Source organism: Mustelus asterias, chromosome 12 (genome assembly GCF_964213995.1).
Source record: "Mustelus asterias chromosome 12, sMusAst1.hap1.1, whole genome shotgun sequence".
Taxonomy (NCBI): domain Eukaryota; kingdom Metazoa; phylum Chordata; class Chondrichthyes; order Carcharhiniformes; family Triakidae; genus Mustelus; species Mustelus asterias.
Window position 1 is genome coordinate 57,257,754 of NC_135812.1, and position 20,881 is coordinate 57,278,634.

Sequence of the window (20,881 nt, forward strand, 5' to 3'; positions counted from 1 at the left end):
AAGTACTACCCCCACAAGGGCAGTATTTGGAAGGGCAGTTGGGCTGTTGAGGGTGAGGTTCAGGTGCCTGGACCAATTGGGGGATCGCTGCAATATTCTCCAGAGCGCATTTCGCTTATAGTCACTGTCTGTTGCGCTCTGCACAATCTGTCTCTGTCTAAAGGTGGGGGGGGGGAGCCATTGGAGCGAGGCAGCTCGACTGAGGATGACTCAGGTGATGATTCTGATGAGGAGTGGGGCCATTCTTTGGGGCAGCAGGGACACCAGGGAGGCCTTGATTCTCCACATGTTCAGCTCAGCTTCTAAGACAAGGCTTGAAACTCAGACCAAGGGCAGCGCCACCTTAATAAATATTGCCGATGAGGCTTTCCGATGACCCAATGTAAATTCACAACCTCTGTAATGAAGTTTGCAGCGTCTCCCGGATATCACAAGTTGCAGCTGTGCCCTGCACCTATCAAAAACATGAAGGAAACTCGACGTGAAAAGAAAATAAATATTTATCTCGTTAACTTTTATAAAAAGTGAACATAAATTTATCTCGTTAATATTCACACAGAAAGAACATCTAACACTGATCAAATGAAATAATCTCACCCATGAAAACCACGGCTTGTGTTCACGGTACCTTCAATTTACATTTGTGCATGCTGCCCCTTCCTCCCGCAGTCGCTGATCGCATCTCTGGAGGCAACTTACTGACTGTGCTCTCCTTACGGTCCTGATGACCCTGGCGGTCATCCTCTAGCCACCAGCTAGAAGGGAAGGTCATGTTTGACTAATTTGGTGGAATTCTTTGAGAACATTACATGTGCAGTGGACAATGGGGAACCTATGGATGTGGTGTATCTCGATTTCCAGAAGGCATTTGACAAGGTGCCGCACCAAAGACTGCTACATAAAATAAAGGTGCATGGTGTTACGGATAATGTATTAGCATGGATAGAGGATTGGTTAACTAACAGAAAGCAAAGAGTGGGGGTAAATGGGTGTTTTTCTGGTTAGCGATCAGTGACTAGTGGTGTGCCTCAATGATCAGTGTTGGGACCGCAATTATTTATGATTTACATAGATGATTTGGAGTTGGGGACCAAGTGTAGCATGTCACAATTCGCAGATGACACTAAGATGGGTGGCAGAGCAAAGTGTGCAGAGGACGTTGAAAGTCTGCAAAGGGATATAGATAATTTAAGTGAGTGGGCGAGGGTCTGGCAGATGGAGTACAATGTTGGTAAACGTGAGGTAATCCATTTTGGTAGGAATAACAGCAAAATGGACTATTATTTAAATGGTAAAAAATTGCAGCATGCTGCTGTGCAGAGGGACCTGAGTAAACTTGTGCAGGAATCTCAAGGAGTTGGGCGGCACTGCTGCTTTACGGCTCCAGGGACCTGGGTTTGATTCCCGGCTTGGGTCACTGCCTGTGTGGAGTTTGCACATTCTCCTCGTGTCTGCGTGGGTTTCCTCCGGGTGCTCCGGTTTCCTCCCACAGTCCAACGATGTGCGGGTTAGGTTGATTGGCCATGCTAAAATTGCCCCTTAGTGTCCTGAGATGTGTAGGTCAGAGGGATTAGCGGGTAAATATGTAGGGATATGGGGATAGAGCCTGGATGGGATTGTGGTCGGTGCAGACTCGATGGGCCAGATGGCCTCTTTCTGCACTGTAGGGTTTCTATGGTTTCTATGGACTGGTTTGCAGGTGCAGCAGGTAATTAAGAAGGCAAATGGAATTTTGTCCTTCATTGCTAGAGGGATGGAGTTTAAAAACAGCGAGGTTATGTTGCAGCTATATAAGGTGCTGGTGAGGCCACACCTGGAGTACTGTGTACAGTTTTGGTCTCCTTACTTGAGAAAGGATATACTGGCACTGGAGGGGGTGCAGAGGAGATTCACTAGGTTGATTCCGGAGTTGAGAGGGTTGGCTTATGAGGAGAGACTGAGTAGACTGGGACTATACTCATTGGAATTCAGAAAAATGAGGGAAGATCTTATAGAAACATATAAAATTATGAAGGAAATAGATAAGATAGAAGCAACGAAGTTGTTTCCACTGGTGGGTGAAACTATAACTAGGGGGCATAGCCTCAAAATAAGGGGAAGCAGATTTAGGACTGAGTTGAGGAGGAACTTCTTCACATAAAGGGTTGTGAATCTGTGGAATTCCCTGCCCAGTGAAGCAGTTGAGGCTACCTCATTGAATGTTTTTAAGGCAAGGATAGATAGATTTTTGAACAGTAAAGGAATTAAGGGTTATGGTGAGCGGGCGGGTAAGTGGAGCGGAGTCCACGAAAAGATCAGCCATGATCTTATTGAATGGTGGAGCAGGCTCGAGCGGCCAGATGGCCTATTCCTGCTCCTAGTTCTTATGTTCTTATGTTCTTATTAAGTTTCCACCTTCTTCCGTTGGGAAAAAGATACAAAAGTCTGAGGTCACATGCCAACCGACTCAAGAACAGCTTCTTCCCTGCTGCTGTCAGACTTTTGAATGGACTTACCCTGCATTAAGTTGATCTTTCTCTACATCCTAGCTATCACTGTAACACTAGATTCTGCACTCTCTCGTTTCCTTCTCTATGAACAGTATGTTTTGTCTGTATAGCGCGCAAGAAACAATCCTTTTCACTGTATGTTAATACATGTGAATCAAATCAGCATCAGTGCAGATGCCACCTGAGAGGGTGCATCCAGTGCCATGGCTGGTACTCCTCAGTCACAACGGCCCTATCAGATGCAGTGATACTAATAGAGGGGAGGAGGAGCTGCTGTCTTCATCCAGAGCACCCCGAGAGGAGCCCGCAGAGACGACAAGCAGATCATCCGCCACCATGAGATTGCTTTGAATCTCCCTACTCCCATTGATGGATGGTATTGAGCAGAGAGACTACGTGCCTTATCCATCTCTCTCAGTGGCAGTGTCTTCCTGAGGTCACTGCCATTGTGCTGGATGGAAGGTCCGAGCACAACCCCAGAAACTTCCGGTTCTGCTTCTGGAACTGCCTCTCCACGAGCATCACCGCTCTCAATGGACAAGACTGTGCACTCGGAGCTCTGGGTCAACGCAGTCCTCATGCTCCACATGGACTCCTCCAAGACATAGACCATGGCGCGCACACCATCCGAGATCTGCACCAGAACTCGTGCACTCTGCTGGACATCCAGCATCTGCTGCCTGATTGACCACTCGAGAGCTCATCATCTGCCTTGGACTCAGCATGGTCCTGGTTCTGAGAGAAGATTTGACATGGTTGCCTGTGAGTTCTGTTGCGATGGCAGGATCATGATGGCTCGGCAGAAAGGAGTTTTTTATCTCACCGTCTTCCTCATCGTGGGAACCAGTGCCTTGTACGTCGGCTTGGGGTCCCTGCAGCCTGTTGCGGTTGAGGAGGGGGAGACAATATGATAGTAGTATCAATCTTCACGTAGTCAATGTGCAGGCAAGACGGGCTGCTGGGACAAGGGACAACTGCCTCATGGCATTGTGATTGGAGGATCACTGGGTCTCTTGCTTAGAACTTGTCAATTTGAGATGAGATGCCCACAGTCTCTTCACTAGTTTTAAAGTTCATTTATTGGTGTCACAAGTAGGCTTACATTCACACTGCAATGAAGTTACTGTGAAAATATGTGCCAGTCTCAGATACCCCTGCCACTCCACAACCAGTCGACCTAGCTGTATGAAGGCATTCCAGCTCCAGGGTGTCCATTTCCATCTTGTCAGGATTATTAGGTTGGCCTGTTCTTGATGGCTCAATGGCATTAAGGCTTCTCTTCTGAGCAAAGAGAAATCATTAGTCCACCCTCTACCTACAATTCCATTGCAGCCTGGCCCACCCTTGAGAACCAAGCAGTGGTGCACATCAAGAGTAGCACACCTCGCCCTTCAATGCACTCAGGGCAAATGACCATATTTCCCAGCCTTGGTTGGCAAAGGTTTCAATCCCATTTAGCACACTTGTACATTCCTGAGCACCACAAGGAACAGCCACCCCAGCAATATATCTCTGCATAGTTCCATGCCAATTCGGTACTCACCCTTGAGCAGAAGGCCGTTAAACCATTTGTGGCACTGTGCCCATGTCCAGCACACTGACTGGGGCTGCCATCTCTGACCACGACCTTGGTGAAGTGCAGTGACCTCCCCTTGCCATCCAGCAGCATTCAACTGTCATGCCTGGCACTGACTGCCTCAACAAGAATGTCCAGGCATGAGGAGGAGGGGCAGAGTGCCCACCAGCCAGGCTCTCCTACCTGATGTGCCAAGCAGATGCAGATATCATAGAATCCATAGAATCCCTATAGTGCAGGAGGAGGCCATTTCATTATATTTTTCGGACAGCTTCCTCCATAGACCCTGGCATCCCTTAGAGAGCTGTTTCTGTTCTTGTAAATCCCCTGCCAGGTCCCCATTGGACTCGGTGTCCCAACAATTGTAACTGCCCCCATTCAGGACACCAATGAAATGACGTGTTTCACGCTGGCTGGCCCTTAATTGGTTTCTAACCCAGTATCGCCACAGCACCAGGGATCCAGGTTCAATTCCGGCTTGGGTCACAGCCTGTGCGGAGTCTACACGTTCTCCCCGTGTCTCAGTGGGTTTCCTCCAGGTGCTGCGGTTTCCTCCCATACTCCAAAAGATCTGCTGGTTAGGTGCATTGGCCATGCTAAATACTCCCTCAGTGAACCTGAACAGGCGCCGGAGTGTGGCGACTAAGGGATTTTCACAGTAACTTAATTGCAATGTTAATGTAAGCCTACTTGTGACACTAATAAATAAACGTAGCCTGGAGCAGATTCCACATCTGTTTCTGGGCCCACCTATCACATGCGCCTACAGGTGCAAGAGTTGGAGGACAGAAACTGTGAACTGCTGCCCTGGACCAGAGGTTAAAGAGGTGTGAATTGTCTCAAGCCAGGATTATTCCTCTCTCCACTCGCATTGTCTGTACCTGTAAAGACTTGATTACCAGTGAAGACTCGCATTCCAACCATTATCTTGCAATTGCGTCTCTGTCTATATATGCCTTGTTTGTGAACCCAACTCTCCACTCACCTGAGGAAGGAGCAATGTTTGTGATTCCAAATGAACCTGTTGAACTTTAACCTGGTGTTGTGAGACTTCTTACTGTGCCCACCCCAGTCCAACGCCGGCATCTCCACATCACAGCATCTGTGGAGAGAGATTAGAGCCAACATTTCGAGTCTGGGTGACCCTTTAGCTTTGACTCAAAACGTTGGCTTTATTTTCTTTCCACAGGTGCTGTCAGACCTGCTGAGATTTTCCAACATTTTCTGTTTTTGTTTCAGATTCTAGCATCCGCAGTATTTAGCATTTATCTATATAAATGTATATCTTGTTTTAGTACATGAACAGATGTTGTACTAATTGTATCACAAGTGACTTTTATTAATCTTATTGCTCAACGTGTTTGCCCTACCATGATATTTAGCTGTCTACAATTGAAACCAATATTCCTTCATTTACCGTTAACATTAGGACAGATTGAAGGAATGCACATCTGCATTTTTGCAATTGCACCACTGGCCTGTTCATCGTCACTGGTAGCTACAGGGCTGTGGGAGGAAGGAGAAAGTGGCCAGGCAGCTTAAGGGAGCAGCTGGTACACTGAACACGAGAAAATAGCTCTGAATTTAGGTTCAAGTGGGATTTGGAGAACCAGACATTGGCCAATAACTGTGACAGAGATAAAGCTTCACCTCCTTGTTAGTGAAAGATGGCTGGCTGGTACTGGGGGATGTGGAGATGCCGGCGTTGGACTGGGGTAAACACAGTAAGAAGTCTAACAGGTAAACCTGTTGGACTTCAACCTGGTGTTGTTAGACTTCTTACGGTACTAGGGGTACATGCATGTGCTTGCAGGATGTGAACTAATGTCGATCAGTTGTGCACAAAAGTCTTTCAGCTAACAGCCTCAGGACTTGTTATCTTTAGGGAAAAACAGACTACATTTTCTCTGGTACCATTGTTACAGAGTTTTGAGTCAAAGCTAATGGTCCAATGACCAATTTTTTTTTAAAAAGAGAAATCTCCAAATCATTGCTCTACTGGGAGTGATTAATCTCAATGCTTAATGTAAGAGGAACCGTGATCAGACCGATATAGAACATAGAACAAAGAAAAAATACAGCATAAACAGGGCCTTCAGCCCACAAGTTGCGCCGGTCATGTCCCTACCTACCTAGGCTTATATATAGGCTTACCTATAACCCTCAATCCTATTAAGTCCCATGTACTCATCCAGAAGTCTCTTAAAAGACCCTATCGAGTTTGCCTCCACCACCACTGACGGCAGCCGATTCCACTCGCCCACCACCCTCTGAGTGAAAAACTTACCCCTGACATCTCCTCTGTACCTACTCCCCAGCACCTTAAACCTGTGTCCTCTCGTAGCAGCCATTTCAGCCCTGGGAAAAAGCCTCCGAGAATCCACTTGATCTATACCTCTCAACATCTTGTACACCTCTATCAGGTCACCTCTCATCCTTCGTCTCTCCAAGGAGAAAAGACCGAGCTCCCTCAACCTATCCTCATAAGGCATGCCAACCAATCCAGGCAACATCCTTGTAAATCTTCTCTGCACCCTTCCAATCATTTCCACATCCTTCCTGTAATGAGGCGACCAGAACTGAGCACAGTACTCCAGGTGGGGTCTGACGAGGGTCTTATAAAGCTGCATCATTATCTCCTGACTCCTAAACTCAATCCCTCGATTGATGAAGGCCAGCACACCATACGCCTTCTTAACCACCTCCTCCACCTGCGGGGCCGATTTTAGAGTCCTATGGACCCGGACCCCAAGGTCCTTCTGATCCTCTACACTGCTAAGAGTCTTACCCTTGATATTATACTCCTTCATCCCATTTGACCTGCCAAAATGGACCACTACACCTTTATCTGGGTTGAAGTCCATCTGCCACTTCTCCGCCCAGTCTTGCATCCTATCGATGTCACGCTGCAGCTTCTGACATCCCTCCAACCTATCCACAACACCGCCAACCTTCGTGTCGTCGGCAAACTTACCAACCCATCCCTTCACTTCCTCATCCAGGTCATTTATGAAAATGACAAACGGCAAGGGTCCCAGAACAGATCCCTGGGGCACTCCACTGGTGACCGACCTCCATTCAGAAAAAGACCCATCTACAACCACTCTCTGCCTTCTGCAGGCAAGCCAATTCTGGATCCACAAGGCAACAGCCCCTTGGATCCCATGCCCTCTCATTTTCCCGAGAAGTCTTGCATGGGGGACCTTATCGAACGCCTTGCTGATATCCAGAAGGATTGTGAAGAAAGCTCAAACTTGCCTCTCTGTATAATCTATAGCTTTTTCTGCTCGAGTAGTTTTTATCAACAAGCTGTGTTCCACAATCCATCATGCATTGCAATGGCTGCTTCCTACCTCGGGTATAATGTTTAAATTATCACATTTTCTATAGCCTCAAGATATTTTCAAGTGCATTTTAATGGGGATTATTGAAGGCAGATTCTGCCATCTTTACCCACCTAGCCTCATTTCACTGCAGTGCTATTAAGTGCTATCTGTATCCTATGCAGTTAGTGCCAAGAGACATGAGTCAACACCAGCGTGTCTGTGTCACCCCTCCCCGCCCGATATTGTGCTGTCAGTGTCAAGATCCACTGTGGCCATTTGATGGTAAAATATTGCTCCAGATAGTCTAAACCTAGAATTAAGTTGAGCCTGAACTTGAATAAATGCCTGACTGAAAAGCAGCACCCAATTTCAGTCCAATCTGCTTTAATTAACAACATCAGTCCTGTTCAATTTATATTGAAAACAGAAGTATGATTCCAAAATATCATATTAAAGTGGCTACAGACCTGTCACTACGTAAGACTGGGTACATCTTGGTGGGTACAGGTCTGTCACTGTATAACACTGGGGTACAGTACTGGTGGGTACAAGTCTGTCACTGTATAACACTGGGTACGGTACTGGTGGCTGCAGACCTGTCACTATATAACACTGGGGTACAGTACTGGTGGGTACAAGTCTGTCACTGTATAACACTGGGTACGGTACTAGTGGCTGCAGACCTGTCACTATATAACACTGGGTACAGTACTGGTTTGTATAAGCCTGTCCCAGTATACCTTAAAGGTGAAATATTACTTGGGAGAGGGCTATTGAAATTTGAGAGAAAATGAGAGCATGTTAAAATACTCAGGTGAGCTGAGTGTTCGCACTCAGAAGTGATTGACACAATTGTGATGATTAGTATAGAATCCTAGTCACAAGGGCACAGAATGTACTCTGGGTGGGGGATTTCAATGTCCATCACCACCACAGACTGAGCTGGCCGGGTCCTAAAGGACATAGCTGCTAGATTGGGTCTGTGTCAGGTGGTGAGAAAACCAACAAGAGGGAAAACATCATCCTCACCCTCACAGCTTGCCGACCACCGGTCCATGGTAGGAGTGACCATCACACGGTTTTTATGATAAATGGGAACGATTTTGAAAGATGTAGCAACTCAGAATTGGGCATCCATGAGGCATTGTGGGCCATTGGCAGCAGAATTGTACTCAACCACAATCTGTAACCTCAGGCCAGGCATATCCCCCACTCTACCATTACCACCAAGCCAGAGGATCAACCCTGGTTCAATGAAAAGTGCACAAGGGCATGCCAGGAGCAGCACCAGGCATACCTAAAAATGAGGTTCCAACCTGGTGAAGCTACAACAAAGGACTACTTGCATACAAAACAGCAAAAGCAGCAAATAATACACAGAGCTAAGCAATTCCACAACCAGTAGATCAGATCTAAACTTTCCAGTCCTGTCACATCCAGTCGTGAGTGGTGGTGGACAATTAAACAATTCACTGTAGGAGGCCGCACAAATATTCCCATCCTCATTGAGGAGCCCAGCACATCAGTGCAAAAGATAAGGCTGAAGCATTCGCAGCAATCTTCAACCAGAATTGCCAATGATCCATCTTGGCCTCCTCCAGAGGTGCCCAGCATCACAGATGTCAGTCTTCAACCAATTTGATTCACTCCACGTGATATCAAGAAACAGCTGAAAGCACTGGATACTGCAAAAGCTATGGCTATATTCCTGCAATAGTATTGAAGATTTGTGCTTCAGAACTGGCCTTGGCCCTAGCCAAGCTGTTGGAATATAGCTACAACACTGGCATCTACCCGGCAATGTGGAAAACAAGAAACAGGACAAATCCAACCCAGCCAATTACCATCCCATCGGTCCACTCTTGATCATCAGTAAAGTGATGGAAGGTCATTAACAATGCTATCAAGTAGCACTTATTTAGCAATAACCATCTCAGTGACATTCAGTTTGGGTTGCACCAAGAAATGGCAAATAACATTCGCACCACAGATGTGCCAGGCAATGACCATCTCCAGTAAGAGAGAATCCAGCCATTGTCCCTTGACATTCAATGGCATCATAGTTAAATCCCCCACTGTAAAAATCCTTGGAGTTACCGATGACTAGAAACTGAACTGTACCAGCCACATAAATAGGCTGGCTATATGAGCAGGTCAGAGGCTAGAAATCCTGTGGTGAGTAACTCACCTGACTCCCTAAAGCCTGTCCGCCATCTACAAGGCACAGCTCAGGAGTGTGATGGAAATACTCTCTACTTGCCTGGATGAGTGCAGCTCCAACAACACTCAAGAAGCTCAAACCATTCAGGATGAAGCAGCCCGCTTGATTGCCACCTCATCACAAACATTCACTCCCTCCTCCACTGATACACAGTAACAGCAGTGTGTACCATCTACAAAATGCACTGCAGGAACCAAGGTGTCTTAGACAGCACCTTCCAAACCCATAACTGCTACCAAGGACAAGTGCGACAGCTACATGGGAACACCACCACCTGGAAATTCTCCTCCAAGCCACTCACCAACTTGGCTTGGAAATATATCACCGTTCCTTTACTATCACTAGGTCAAACTCCTAGAACGCCCTCCCTAACAGCACTGTGGACCTACATCACATGAACTTGGAGGAGGAGGCTGAAGGGTGGATCAGTAAATTTGCTGATGACACCAAGATTGGTGGAGTAGTGGATGAGGTGGAGGGCTGTTGTAGGCTGCAAAGAGACATTGATAGGATGCAGAGCTGGGCCAAAAAATGGCAGATGGAGTTTAACCCTGATAAGTGCGAGGTGATTCATTTTGGTAAGACAAATTTGAATGCAGATTACAGGGTCAAAGATAGGGTTCTGAGGAATGTGGAGGAACAGAGAGATCTTGGGGTTCATATCCACAGATCTCTGAAGGTTGCCACTCAAGTGGATAGAGCCGTGAAGAAGGCCTATAGTGTGTCAGCATTTATTAACAGGGGGTTTGAGTTTAAGAGCCGTGGGGTTATACTGCAACTGTACAGGACTTTGGTGAGACCATATTTGGAATATTGTGTGCAGTTCTGGTCACCTCACTGTAAGAAGGATGTGGAAGCACTGGAAAGAGTGCAAAGGAGATTTACCAGGATGCTGCCTGGTTTGGAGGGTAGGTCTTATGAGGAAAGGTTGAGGGAGCTAGGGCTTTTCTCTTTAGAGCGGAGGAGGTTGAGAGGCGACTTAATTGAGGTTTATAAGATGATGAGGGGGATAGATAGAGTGGACGTTCAGAGACTATTTCCTCGGGTGGATGTAGCTGTTACTAGGGGGCATAACTATAGGGTTCGCGGTGGAAGAGATAGGAGGGATGTACGAGGTAGGTTCTTTACTCAGAGAGTGGTTGGGGTGTGGAATGGACTGCCTGCTGTGATAAGTGGAGTTGGACACTTTAGGAACTTTCAAGCGGTTATTGGATCGGCATATGGAGCACACCAGAATGATAGGGAGTGGGATGGCTTGATCTTGGTTTCGGAAAAGGTTCGGCACAACATCGTGGGCCGAAGGGCCTGTACTGTGCTGTACTGTTCTATGTTCTATGAACTGCGGCGGTTCAAGAAGGCAGCTCACTACCACGTTCCCAAAAATTAGGGATGGATAGTTGATGCCGGCCTAGTCAGCGACACCCACATCCCATGATAAATAAAGGAAAAATCCTCCCCCACCCAAAAACAAATTTAATTCTAAAATATCTCTTGGACTTTTACATAAACTATGCCATGGAAGATGCAATGATGTGGAGATGCCGGCGTTGGACTGGGGTAAACACAGTAAGAAGTCTCTCAACACCAAGTTAACGTCCAGCAGGTTTATTTGGTAGCACAAGCTACTAGCTTTTGGAGCGCTGCCCCTTCACCAGGTGAGTGGGAGTTCTGTTCACAAACAGGGCATATAAAGACACAAACTCAATTTACAAAATAATGGTTGGAACGCGACTCTTTACAGGTAATCAAGTCTTAAAGGTACAGGCAGTGTGAGTGGAGAGAGGGTTAAGCACAGGTTAAAGAGATGTGTATTGTCTCCAGCCAGGACAGTTAGTGAGATTTTGTAAGCCCAGTCAAGTTGTGGGGGTTACAGATAGTGTGACATGAACCCAAGATCCCGGTTGAGGCCGTCCTCATGTGTGCGGAACGTGGCTATCAGTCTCTGCTCAGCGACTCTGCGTTGTCGTGTGTCGTGAAGGCCGTCTTGGAGAACGCTTACCCGAAGATCAGAGGCCGAATGCCCGTGACCGCTGAAGTGCTCCTCCACAGGAAGAGAACACTGGTGATTGTCGAGCGGTGTTCATTCATCTGTTGTCGTAGCGTCTGCATGGTCTCCCCAATCTACCATACCTCGGGACATCCTTTCCTGCAGCCTATCAGGTAGACAACGTTGGCCGAGTTGCAAGTGTATGTACTTGCCAGAAGTGAGGGGCGCAGATCAGCTGGATAGTCAATATCTTTTCCCAAAGGTAGGGAAGTCTAAAACTAGAGGGCATAGGTTTAAGGTGAGAGGGGAGAGATACAAAAGTGTCCAGAGGGGCAATTTTTTCACACAGAGGATGGTGAGTGTCTGGAACAAGCTGCCAGAGGTAGTCGTAGAGGCGGGTACAATTTTGTCTTTTCAAAAGCATTTAGATAGTTACATGGGTACGATGGGGAGAGAGGGATATGGGCCAAATGCGGGCAATTGGGATTAGCTTAGGTGTTTTAAAAAAAAAGGGCGCATGGATAAGTTGGGCCGAAGGGCCTGTTTCCATGCTGTAAACCTCTATGACTCTAAGTGGGGGTGTGGGGAATTAGAGTGTGCTACCACACCCCCACTTCTTGTCTTCAAACAACTGCACAACCTCAAACAGACCATTGTTCACAGCAAACTACCCAGCCTTCAGGAGAACAGTGACCACAACACCACACAACCCTGCCACAGCAACCTCTGCAAGACGTGCCGGATCATTGACACGGATGCCATCATCTCACGTGAGAACACCATCCACCAGGTACACAGTACATACACTTGCAACTCGGCCAACGTTGTCTACCTGATACACTGCAGGAAAGGATGTCCCGAGGCATGGTACATTGGTGAGACCATGCAGACGCTATGACAACGGATGAATGAACACCGCTCGACAATCACCAGGCAAGAGTGTTCTCTTTCTGTTGGGGAACACTTCAGCGGTCACAGGCATTCGGCCTTTGATCTTCAGGTAAGCGTTCTCCAAGGCGGCCTTCACGACAGACGATAACGCAGAGTCGCTGAGCAGAGACTGATAGCCAAGTTCCGCACACACGAGGATGGCCTCAACCGGGACCTTGGGTTCATGTCACACTATCTGTAACTCCCACAACTTGACTGGGCTTGCAAAATCTCACTAACTGTCCTGGCTGGAGACAATACACATCTCTTTAACCTGTGCTTAACCCTCTCTCCACTCACATTGTCTGTACCTTTAAGACTTGATTACTTGTAAAGACTCGCATTCCAACCATTCTTTTGTAAATTGAGTTTGTGTCTTTATATGCCCTGTTTGTGAACACAACTCCCACTCACCTGATGAAGGGGCAGCGCTCCGCAAGCTAGTGGCTTTTGCTGCCAAATAAACCTGTTGGACTTTAACCTGGTGTTGTGAGACTTCTTACCATGGAAGATGCAAGGCATTGACATTTAATGTGACCCACACAGGGAATGTCCTGCCCCTTAACAATGGAATAGAGCAGACAGCCCTTACCTGTCTGACTCTGGTTGCTGTATTCTCACTAGGATGTATATGTTGGGAGGTTGATGGTTAGACTGTGTGAGACAAGGGGAGGAAAAGCAAAATACAGATAAAGGAATGATTGATAAATGTACTCTGCGAGGGAGAGACAGAATCCTGATGCAAACCTCCTGCACTAAATCATGCTTTGTGGACTATGTAGAGTGCAAGAGCTTGTGTATTCTGCCCGAGACAACTTTCCCAATTCCAGACCTTCCCAGGCACCTGGTTCAGGAGCTTGCCTTCAATCCACAGTCCCAGCAGTGATATCGAGTAGTCGTTACATGTTGTTCTATGGTGAATGCACTTTTGTCTCCTAAACAGCACTGGGATGTCACTACACCACGATTATCAATACTTACAGAAATCATAAAAATTAACAGCACAGAAGGAGGCCATTCAACCCAGTGTACCCATGCCTGCCTGCCATTCAGCCTCACCCACTTTCCCAGTAATGGTCCATGGCCTTATAGATCTTTGCACTTCAAAGTGTATATCCAAGTAGTTTGTCATGAGTTTTTCTGCCTCTGCCATCCTTTCAGGAAGTGCGTTCCAGATTTCCACCACCCTCTGGGTGAAACCAGGTCCCCTCGAGATAACAACATTATCCTTACTAATTTTTCCTCAAAACCAAAATTCTCCAGTGCAGGCAACATCCTTGTAAATCTTCTTTGTGCTTTCTCTAATGTAATCAACTTTTCCTATTGTGCAGTGTGAATTGCATGCAGAAAATAAGTATGTTCTAAATTAGTGCAGTGTACAGTTACCGCATGACCGGCACGGTAGCAGAGTGGTTAGCACTGCTGCTTCACAGCTCCAGGGACCTGGGTTCGATTCCCGGCTTGAGTCACTGTCTGTGTGGAGTTTGAACATTCTCCTCGTGTCTGCGTGGCTTTCCTCCCGGTGCTCCGGTTTCCTCCCACAGTCCAAAGATGTGCAGATTAGGTTGATTGGCCATGCTAAAAATTGCCCCTTAGTGTCCTGAGATGTGTAGGTTAGAGGGATTAGTGGGTAAATATATAGGGATATGGGGGTAGGGCCTGGGTGGGATTGTGGTCGGTGCAGACTCGATGGGCCGAATGGCCTCTTTCTGTACTGTAGGGTTTCTATGATTTCTATGACCGCCCTTGGACTTTCGGCTAAGATCAAGCGTCAGATCAAGCCCAAGATGGGGTGCAATGTCTTATCAGCTTGAATCTTGTTTGTCTCCCTCTTTTGTGAATTGGATTTAGTTTGATTTTGAATTTGGTTTTTGGAGTGAGCAAGGAATGGATTCCCAGTCCATTCTGAGCATCGGCCTTGTAACTTTAAGGACGGTGTAAAAAAAATGTTTTTAAAACTCGTAAGGGCAGGTATCCTGCATGCCATCATAACCATCTCATTTACCTTTCCAGACACCTTCAGGGATTTGCGGACATGTCTGGAGCCTAGCTCCCTCCGTTCCTCTCACTTCTCAACATCTTATCATTTATTGTGCATTCCCTTACTGTTTGCCTTTCCAAAATGTATTACCTCACACTTCTCCAGACACCCGCAAAACAAAAGAGCAACAAAGCCACATGCTAACATTTAGCATAAGTGTTAAAGTTTGCATCTCATAGATCAACATATAATCCTATAAATATGAAAGTCTGGGGTTTAAAGCACTTAGTAAAATAGTTATTATTTTATGAACTCAAAACTTTCATCCAAACTTTTCATATTCCTGGTGACAGAAGGCTAAAAGAAGTTCATCTCCTCTCCTAACCCGCAGACAAATCGAACATTGAACACAGCTCTGGCAAACCAAGTTTGTCCAATCTCTCCTCGTAGCTAATACCCTCTAAATCAGGAAACATCCTGGTAAACCTTTTCTGTACCCTCTCCAAAGCCTCCACGTTCTTCTGGTAGTGTGGCGACCAAAATTGTACACAATATTCCAGATGTGGCCTCACTAAAGTTCTGTACAGCGGCAACATGACTTGCCAATTTTTATACTCTGTGCCCTGGCCAATGAAGTCAAACATGCCATTCACCTTCTTGACCACCTTATTCATTTGTGTTGCCACTTTCAGGGAACTGTGGATCTGTACACCTAGATCCCTCTGAATGTTAATGTTAGGGGTTCCACCATTTACTGTATACTTCTCTCCTGCATTACACCTTCCAAAATGCATCACCTCACATCCAGTGGGTCCAGGGCTGTCAGAGCAAAGCTTCCAGACTGGGTTATCTTCTCTCTGCAAACAGCATTGCTGCTCAGAGGAGGGGTAGCTCACAACCCAAAATGTGACCTCAGCGACCCCATTGGGGTGACAACTTGAGAAACCATAGTCTATAACTTTCTCCTTCATTATCAATCACACGCCAATTTTTGCATCGTTTGTAAACTTCTCCCCCATCGCTCTCTCTCTCCCTACGGTCGCTCTCACCCCTCATGGCCCTGCCTGCCGTCTGCTCTGTCTTCGTGTCGGTATGTTTCACTCATTCTGTCAACCTTTCAAACAGTCCCTGTTTCTCCTCATCCTCTTTCTCATTTCCTCATGCTATCCCTACTTATTTTCATGTTTTTAATCTCTCTTTTCATCTATCCTTTACTTTCTCTACCTATTTGTCTCAATCTGCCCAATTTCATTCTCTCTCTCTCTCTTCTCTCTTGTGCATCATCTTGCAAGCACACTCTAGATAAACCATGTGTTTAAATGTTGATAGACATCCCTGAATACAGTGAGTCCTTCTTTTCCTCCCCACCTCCTGCCTGATATATTGTTACTGGATACAGCATTTATAGCTAACCTTTTTTATATACTTCTGGCGATGCAGCAGTTGCCCTCTCTGGCTTTGTGATGAACAATGAGATGCGGAGGACATTCTTGCGTTGTAAAGTGAGGGTTCTGACATTTTTTCTGTCTTTTTTTAGGACATCCTCGATGTGGAGAAGAAGAATCCACAAGAACTGGTTGGTATGTATTCAGTAATGGGGATGGAGAGATGCTGCTGTTATTATTGAGACCCAGGTGAAGAGCCTGACATTAGGATGCAGAGCAAGAACAGACCCTCAGATAGTCAGCGGGTATTTGAAGAGCAAATATGTGCACAATTTGCAGAAGTGTGTGACGACGACTTCAATAGTTTTAAAGTTTCAAAGTTTATTTATTTGTGTCACAAGTAGGCTTACATTAACACTGCAATGAAGTTACTATGAAAATCGCCTCGGATAATTAGGTGATAATGGAGTAATTATATTAGGTGATTTCAACTTTCCCAACATTAATTGGGATAGATAGTGTTAAGGGTTTGGATGGAGTGGATTTTTTTGAAATGTGTACAGGAGAACTTTTTAGGTCAATATGTAGAGGGTCACGAAGACAGAGCAGACGGCAGGCAGGGCCATGAAGGGTGAGTGTGACCGTAGGGAGAGAGAGAGCGACGGGGAAGAAGTTTACAAACGATGCAAAAATTGGCGTGTGATTGAACTTAAAAAAGCAGGACCCCAAGGGTAGTAATCTCAGGATTGCTACCTGAGCCACATACCAGTGAGGGCAGGAGTAGGATGCTTAGGCGGATGAACACGTGGCTGAGGAACTGGTGCAGGGGGCAGGATTTCCAATTCTTGGATCATTGGGACCTCTTTTGGGGCAGGTGGGACCTGTACAAGAGAGACGGGTTACACCTAAACTACAAGGGGACCAATATAATTGCAGGGAGATTTGCTAGTGTTATTGGGGAGCGTTTAAACTAGATTTGCAGGGGGATGGGAACCAGAGTACCAGAGCAGATAGTGGAGCAGGGGTAAAAAGACAGGTTAGTTCAAGCAAAGTCACAAATGGAAGGGTTGAGTGTGGTGGAAATAATCTTTTGAGGTGTGTCTATTTCAATGCCAGGAGTATTGTGGGGAAGGCAGATGAGCTGAAGGCATGGATAGACACATGGAAATATGACATTATAGCCATTAGTGAAACTTGGCTACAGGAGGGGCAGGACTGGCAGCTCAATGTTCCAGGGTTCCAATGTTTCAGGCGGGATAGAGGCAGAGGGATTAAAGGTGGGGGGGGGGGGGTGGCATTGTTGGTCAGGGAAAATGTTACAGCTGTACTCAGGCAGGATAGATTAGGGAGTTTGTCTACAGAGGCCCTATGCGTGGAGCTGAGAAACAGGAAAGGTATGACCACATTAATGGGGTTGTATTAGAGACCACCCAATAGTCAGCGAGAATTGGAGGAGCAAATCAGCGGAGAGATAGCTGACAACTGCAAGAAACACAAAGTTATGATAGTAGGGGATTTTAATTTTCCACATATAGATTGGGACTCGCATACTGTTAAAGGTTTAGACGGGGTAGAGTTTGTAAAATGTGTTCAGGAGAATTTTCTACTTCAGTATATAGAGGTGCCAACTAGAGAGGATGCGATATTGGATCTCCTATTGGGAAATGAGTTAGGGCAGGTGATGGATGTGAGTGTGAGGGAACACTTTGGATCCAGTGATCATAATGCCATTAGTTTCAACCTGATCATGGATAAGGATAGATCTGGTCCTCGGGTTGAAGTTCTGAACTGGAAAGAGGCCAAATTTGATGAAATGAGAAGGGACCTGGGAAGTGTGGATTGGCACAGGCTGTTCTCTGGTAAGGATGTAAATGGAAAGTGGGAGGCCTTCAAAGGAGAAATTTTGAGAGTGCAGAGTTTGTATGTTCCTGTCAGGATTAAAGGCAAAGTAAATAGGAATAAGGAACCTTGGTTCTCGAGGGAGATTGTAACACTGATTAAGAGGAAGAGAGTGTTGTATGAAATGTACAGGCAGCAAGGAACACATCAGATGCTCGAGGAGTATAAAAAGTGCAAGAAGCTACTTAAGAGGGAAATCAGGAGGGCTAAAAGAAGACATGAGGTTGCTTTGGCAGACCGAGTGAAGGAAAATCCAAAGAGCTTCTATAGGTATGTTAGGAGCAAAAGGATAGTGAGGGATAAAATTGGTCCTCTTGAAGACCAGAGTGGTAGACTGTGTATGGAACCAAAAGAGATGGGGGAGATACTAAATGGCTTTTTTGCATCCGTATTTACTGAGGAAACGGGCATGGAGTCTACGGAAATAGGGCAAACAGGTAGGGAGGTCATGGAACCTTTACAGATTAAAGGGGAGGAGGTGCTCGCTGTCTTGAGGCAAATCAGAGTGGATAAATCCCCAGGACCAGACAGGGTATTCCCACGGACCTTGAGGGAAGCTAGTGTTGAACTTGCAGGGGCCCTGGCAGACATATTTAAAATGTCAGTATTCACAGGGGAGGTGCCGGATGATTGGAGGGTGGCTCATGTTGTTCCGTTGTTTAAAAAAGGTTCCAAAAGAAATCCGGGAAATTATAGGCCAGTAAGTTTGACGTCGGTGGTGGGCAAGTTATTGGAAGGTGTTAAGGGATAGGATCTACAAATAGTTGGATAGTCAGGGACTTATTAGGGAGAGTCAACATGGCTTTGTGCGTGGTAGGTCATGTTTGACCAATCTATTAGGGTTTTTCGAGGAGGTTACCAGGAAAGTGGATGAAGGGAAGGCGGTGGATGTTGTCTACCTGGATTTCAGCAAGGCCTTTGACAAGGTCCCTCATGGGAGGTTAGTTAGGAAGGTTCAGTCGCTAGGTATACATGGGGAGGTAGTAAATTGGATTAGACACTGGCTCAATGGAAGAATGATGTGGAGATGCCGGCGTTGGACTGGGGTAAACACAGTAAGAAGTTTAACAACACCAGGTTAAAGTCCAACAGGTTTATTTGGTAGCAAAAGCCACACAAGCTTTCGAGGCTCTGAGCCTCGAAATGATTGGAGGGTGGCTCATGTTGTTCCGTTGTTTAAAAAAGGTTCCAAAAGAAATCCGGGAAATTATAGGCCAGTAAGTTTGACGTCGGTGGTGGGCAAGTTATTGGAAGGTGTTAAGGGATAGGATCTACAAATAGTTGGATAGTCAGGGACTTATTAGGGAGAGTCAACATGGCTTTGTGCGTGGTAGGTCATGTTTGACCAATCTATTAGGGTTTTTCGAGGAGGTTACCAGGAAAGTGGATGAAGGGAAGGCGGTGGATGTTGTCTACCTGGATTTCAGCAAGGCCTTTGACAAGGTCCCTCATGGGAGGTATTCCCACGGACCTTGAGGGAAGCTAGTGTTGAACTTGCAGGGGCCCTGGCAGACATATTTAAAATGTCAGTATTCACAGGGGAGGTGCCGGATGCAAACGCCGCAGCCTGGAAACCAAGATCGAATCCATATTCTCAACTTGCGCTCAGGACGCAGACCAGCTGCGAAACTCTGCCAAGCAGACGAGACAAAGGAACTACACCATCTACATGCACACCAAGAACTGGAAACTTGAGAAACTCGGCATCACCACCAGCAGCAACCAAGCCTCCCCCGGTACCACAGTAGGAAACAGTCCCACTGCAGGGAAGTCCATTGTCAACTTGTCCGACTACACACTTCAACCAGATGAAATCGAAGTTCTCAGCCGAGGGCTTAATTTTTGCCCCACCACCAAAATAGACCCCATCAGTCTCGCAGCAGACACAGAGGAATTCATCAGGCGAATGAGGCTGAGGGAGTTCTTCCACAAACCCCAAGAGGCCAACAACGAACACAATGAGACAGCCAATGAACTGGAACAGCCGACAGAGAGATCCGCAGTGCATCCGAAGAGGAAAGAGTCGAATTGGACTCCTCCGGAAGGCCGCTGCCCTCGACTTGACATGTATGCCCAAGCCGTCAGGAGGTGCGTCAACACCAAATTCATCAGCCGCACTCACAAGACAGCCCCGAACATCACCCAAGCACAACGTAACGCCATCCACGCTCTCAAGACCAACCGCAACATTGTCATCAAACCAGCAGACAAAGGAGGGGCCATCGTCATACTGAACAGAACGGATTACTGCAAAGAAGTGTACCGACAACTCAACAACGAGGAACACTACAGACAGTTACCTGCAGATCCGACCAAAGAACACACCCGTCAACTCAACACTCTGATCAAGACCTTTGATCCGGACCTTCAGAACACCCTCCGTGCTCTCATCCCACGTACTCCCCGCGTTGGAGATCTCTACTGCCTCCCGAAGATACACAAGGCAAACACACCCGGCCGTCCCATCGTATCGGGCAATGGGACCCTGTGCGAGAACCTCTCCGGCTATGTCGAGGGCATCCTGAAACCCATTGTACAAAGAACCCCCAGCTTTTGTCGCGACACGACGGACTTCCTACAGAAACTCGGCACACATGGAGCAGTTGAACCAGGAGCGCTCCTCGTCACAATGGATGTCTCAGCACTCTACACCAGCATCCCCCATGACGATGGCATTGCTGCAACGGCCTCAGTGCTCAGCGCCAACAACTGCCAGTTTCCAGATGCAATTTTACATCTCATCCGCTTCATCCTGGACCACAATATCTTCACCTTCAACAACCAGTTCTTCATCCAGACACACGGAACAGCCATGGGGACCAAATTTGCACCTCAATATGCCAACATCTTCATGCACAGGTTCGAACAAGACTTCTTCACCGCACGGGACCTTCAACCGGTGCTATACACTAGATACATCGATGACATTTTCTTCCTTTGGACTCATGGTGAACAATCACTGAAACAACTCTATGATGACATCAACAAGTTCCATCCCACCATCAGGCTCACCATAGACTACTCTCCGGAATCGGTTGCATTCTTGGACACGCGCATCTCCATTAAGGACGGTCACCTCAGCACCTC

At 46.7% G+C, this 20,881-nt stretch overlaps 1 protein-coding gene across 1 annotated transcript in view; it reads left to right on the forward strand.

Annotated features, from left to right (window-relative positions):
* sap30bp (SAP30 binding protein) overlaps positions 1-20,881 on the forward strand; it is a 99,948-nt gene that overhangs the window by 42,421 nt on the left and 36,646 nt on the right. Inside the window, exon 4 of the mRNA XM_078225274.1 lies at positions 16,048-16,090. Within this exon, the coding sequence (XP_078081400.1) occupies positions 16,048-16,090 (43 nt within the window). The remainder of the gene's footprint in view (positions 1-16,047; positions 16,091-20,881) is intronic.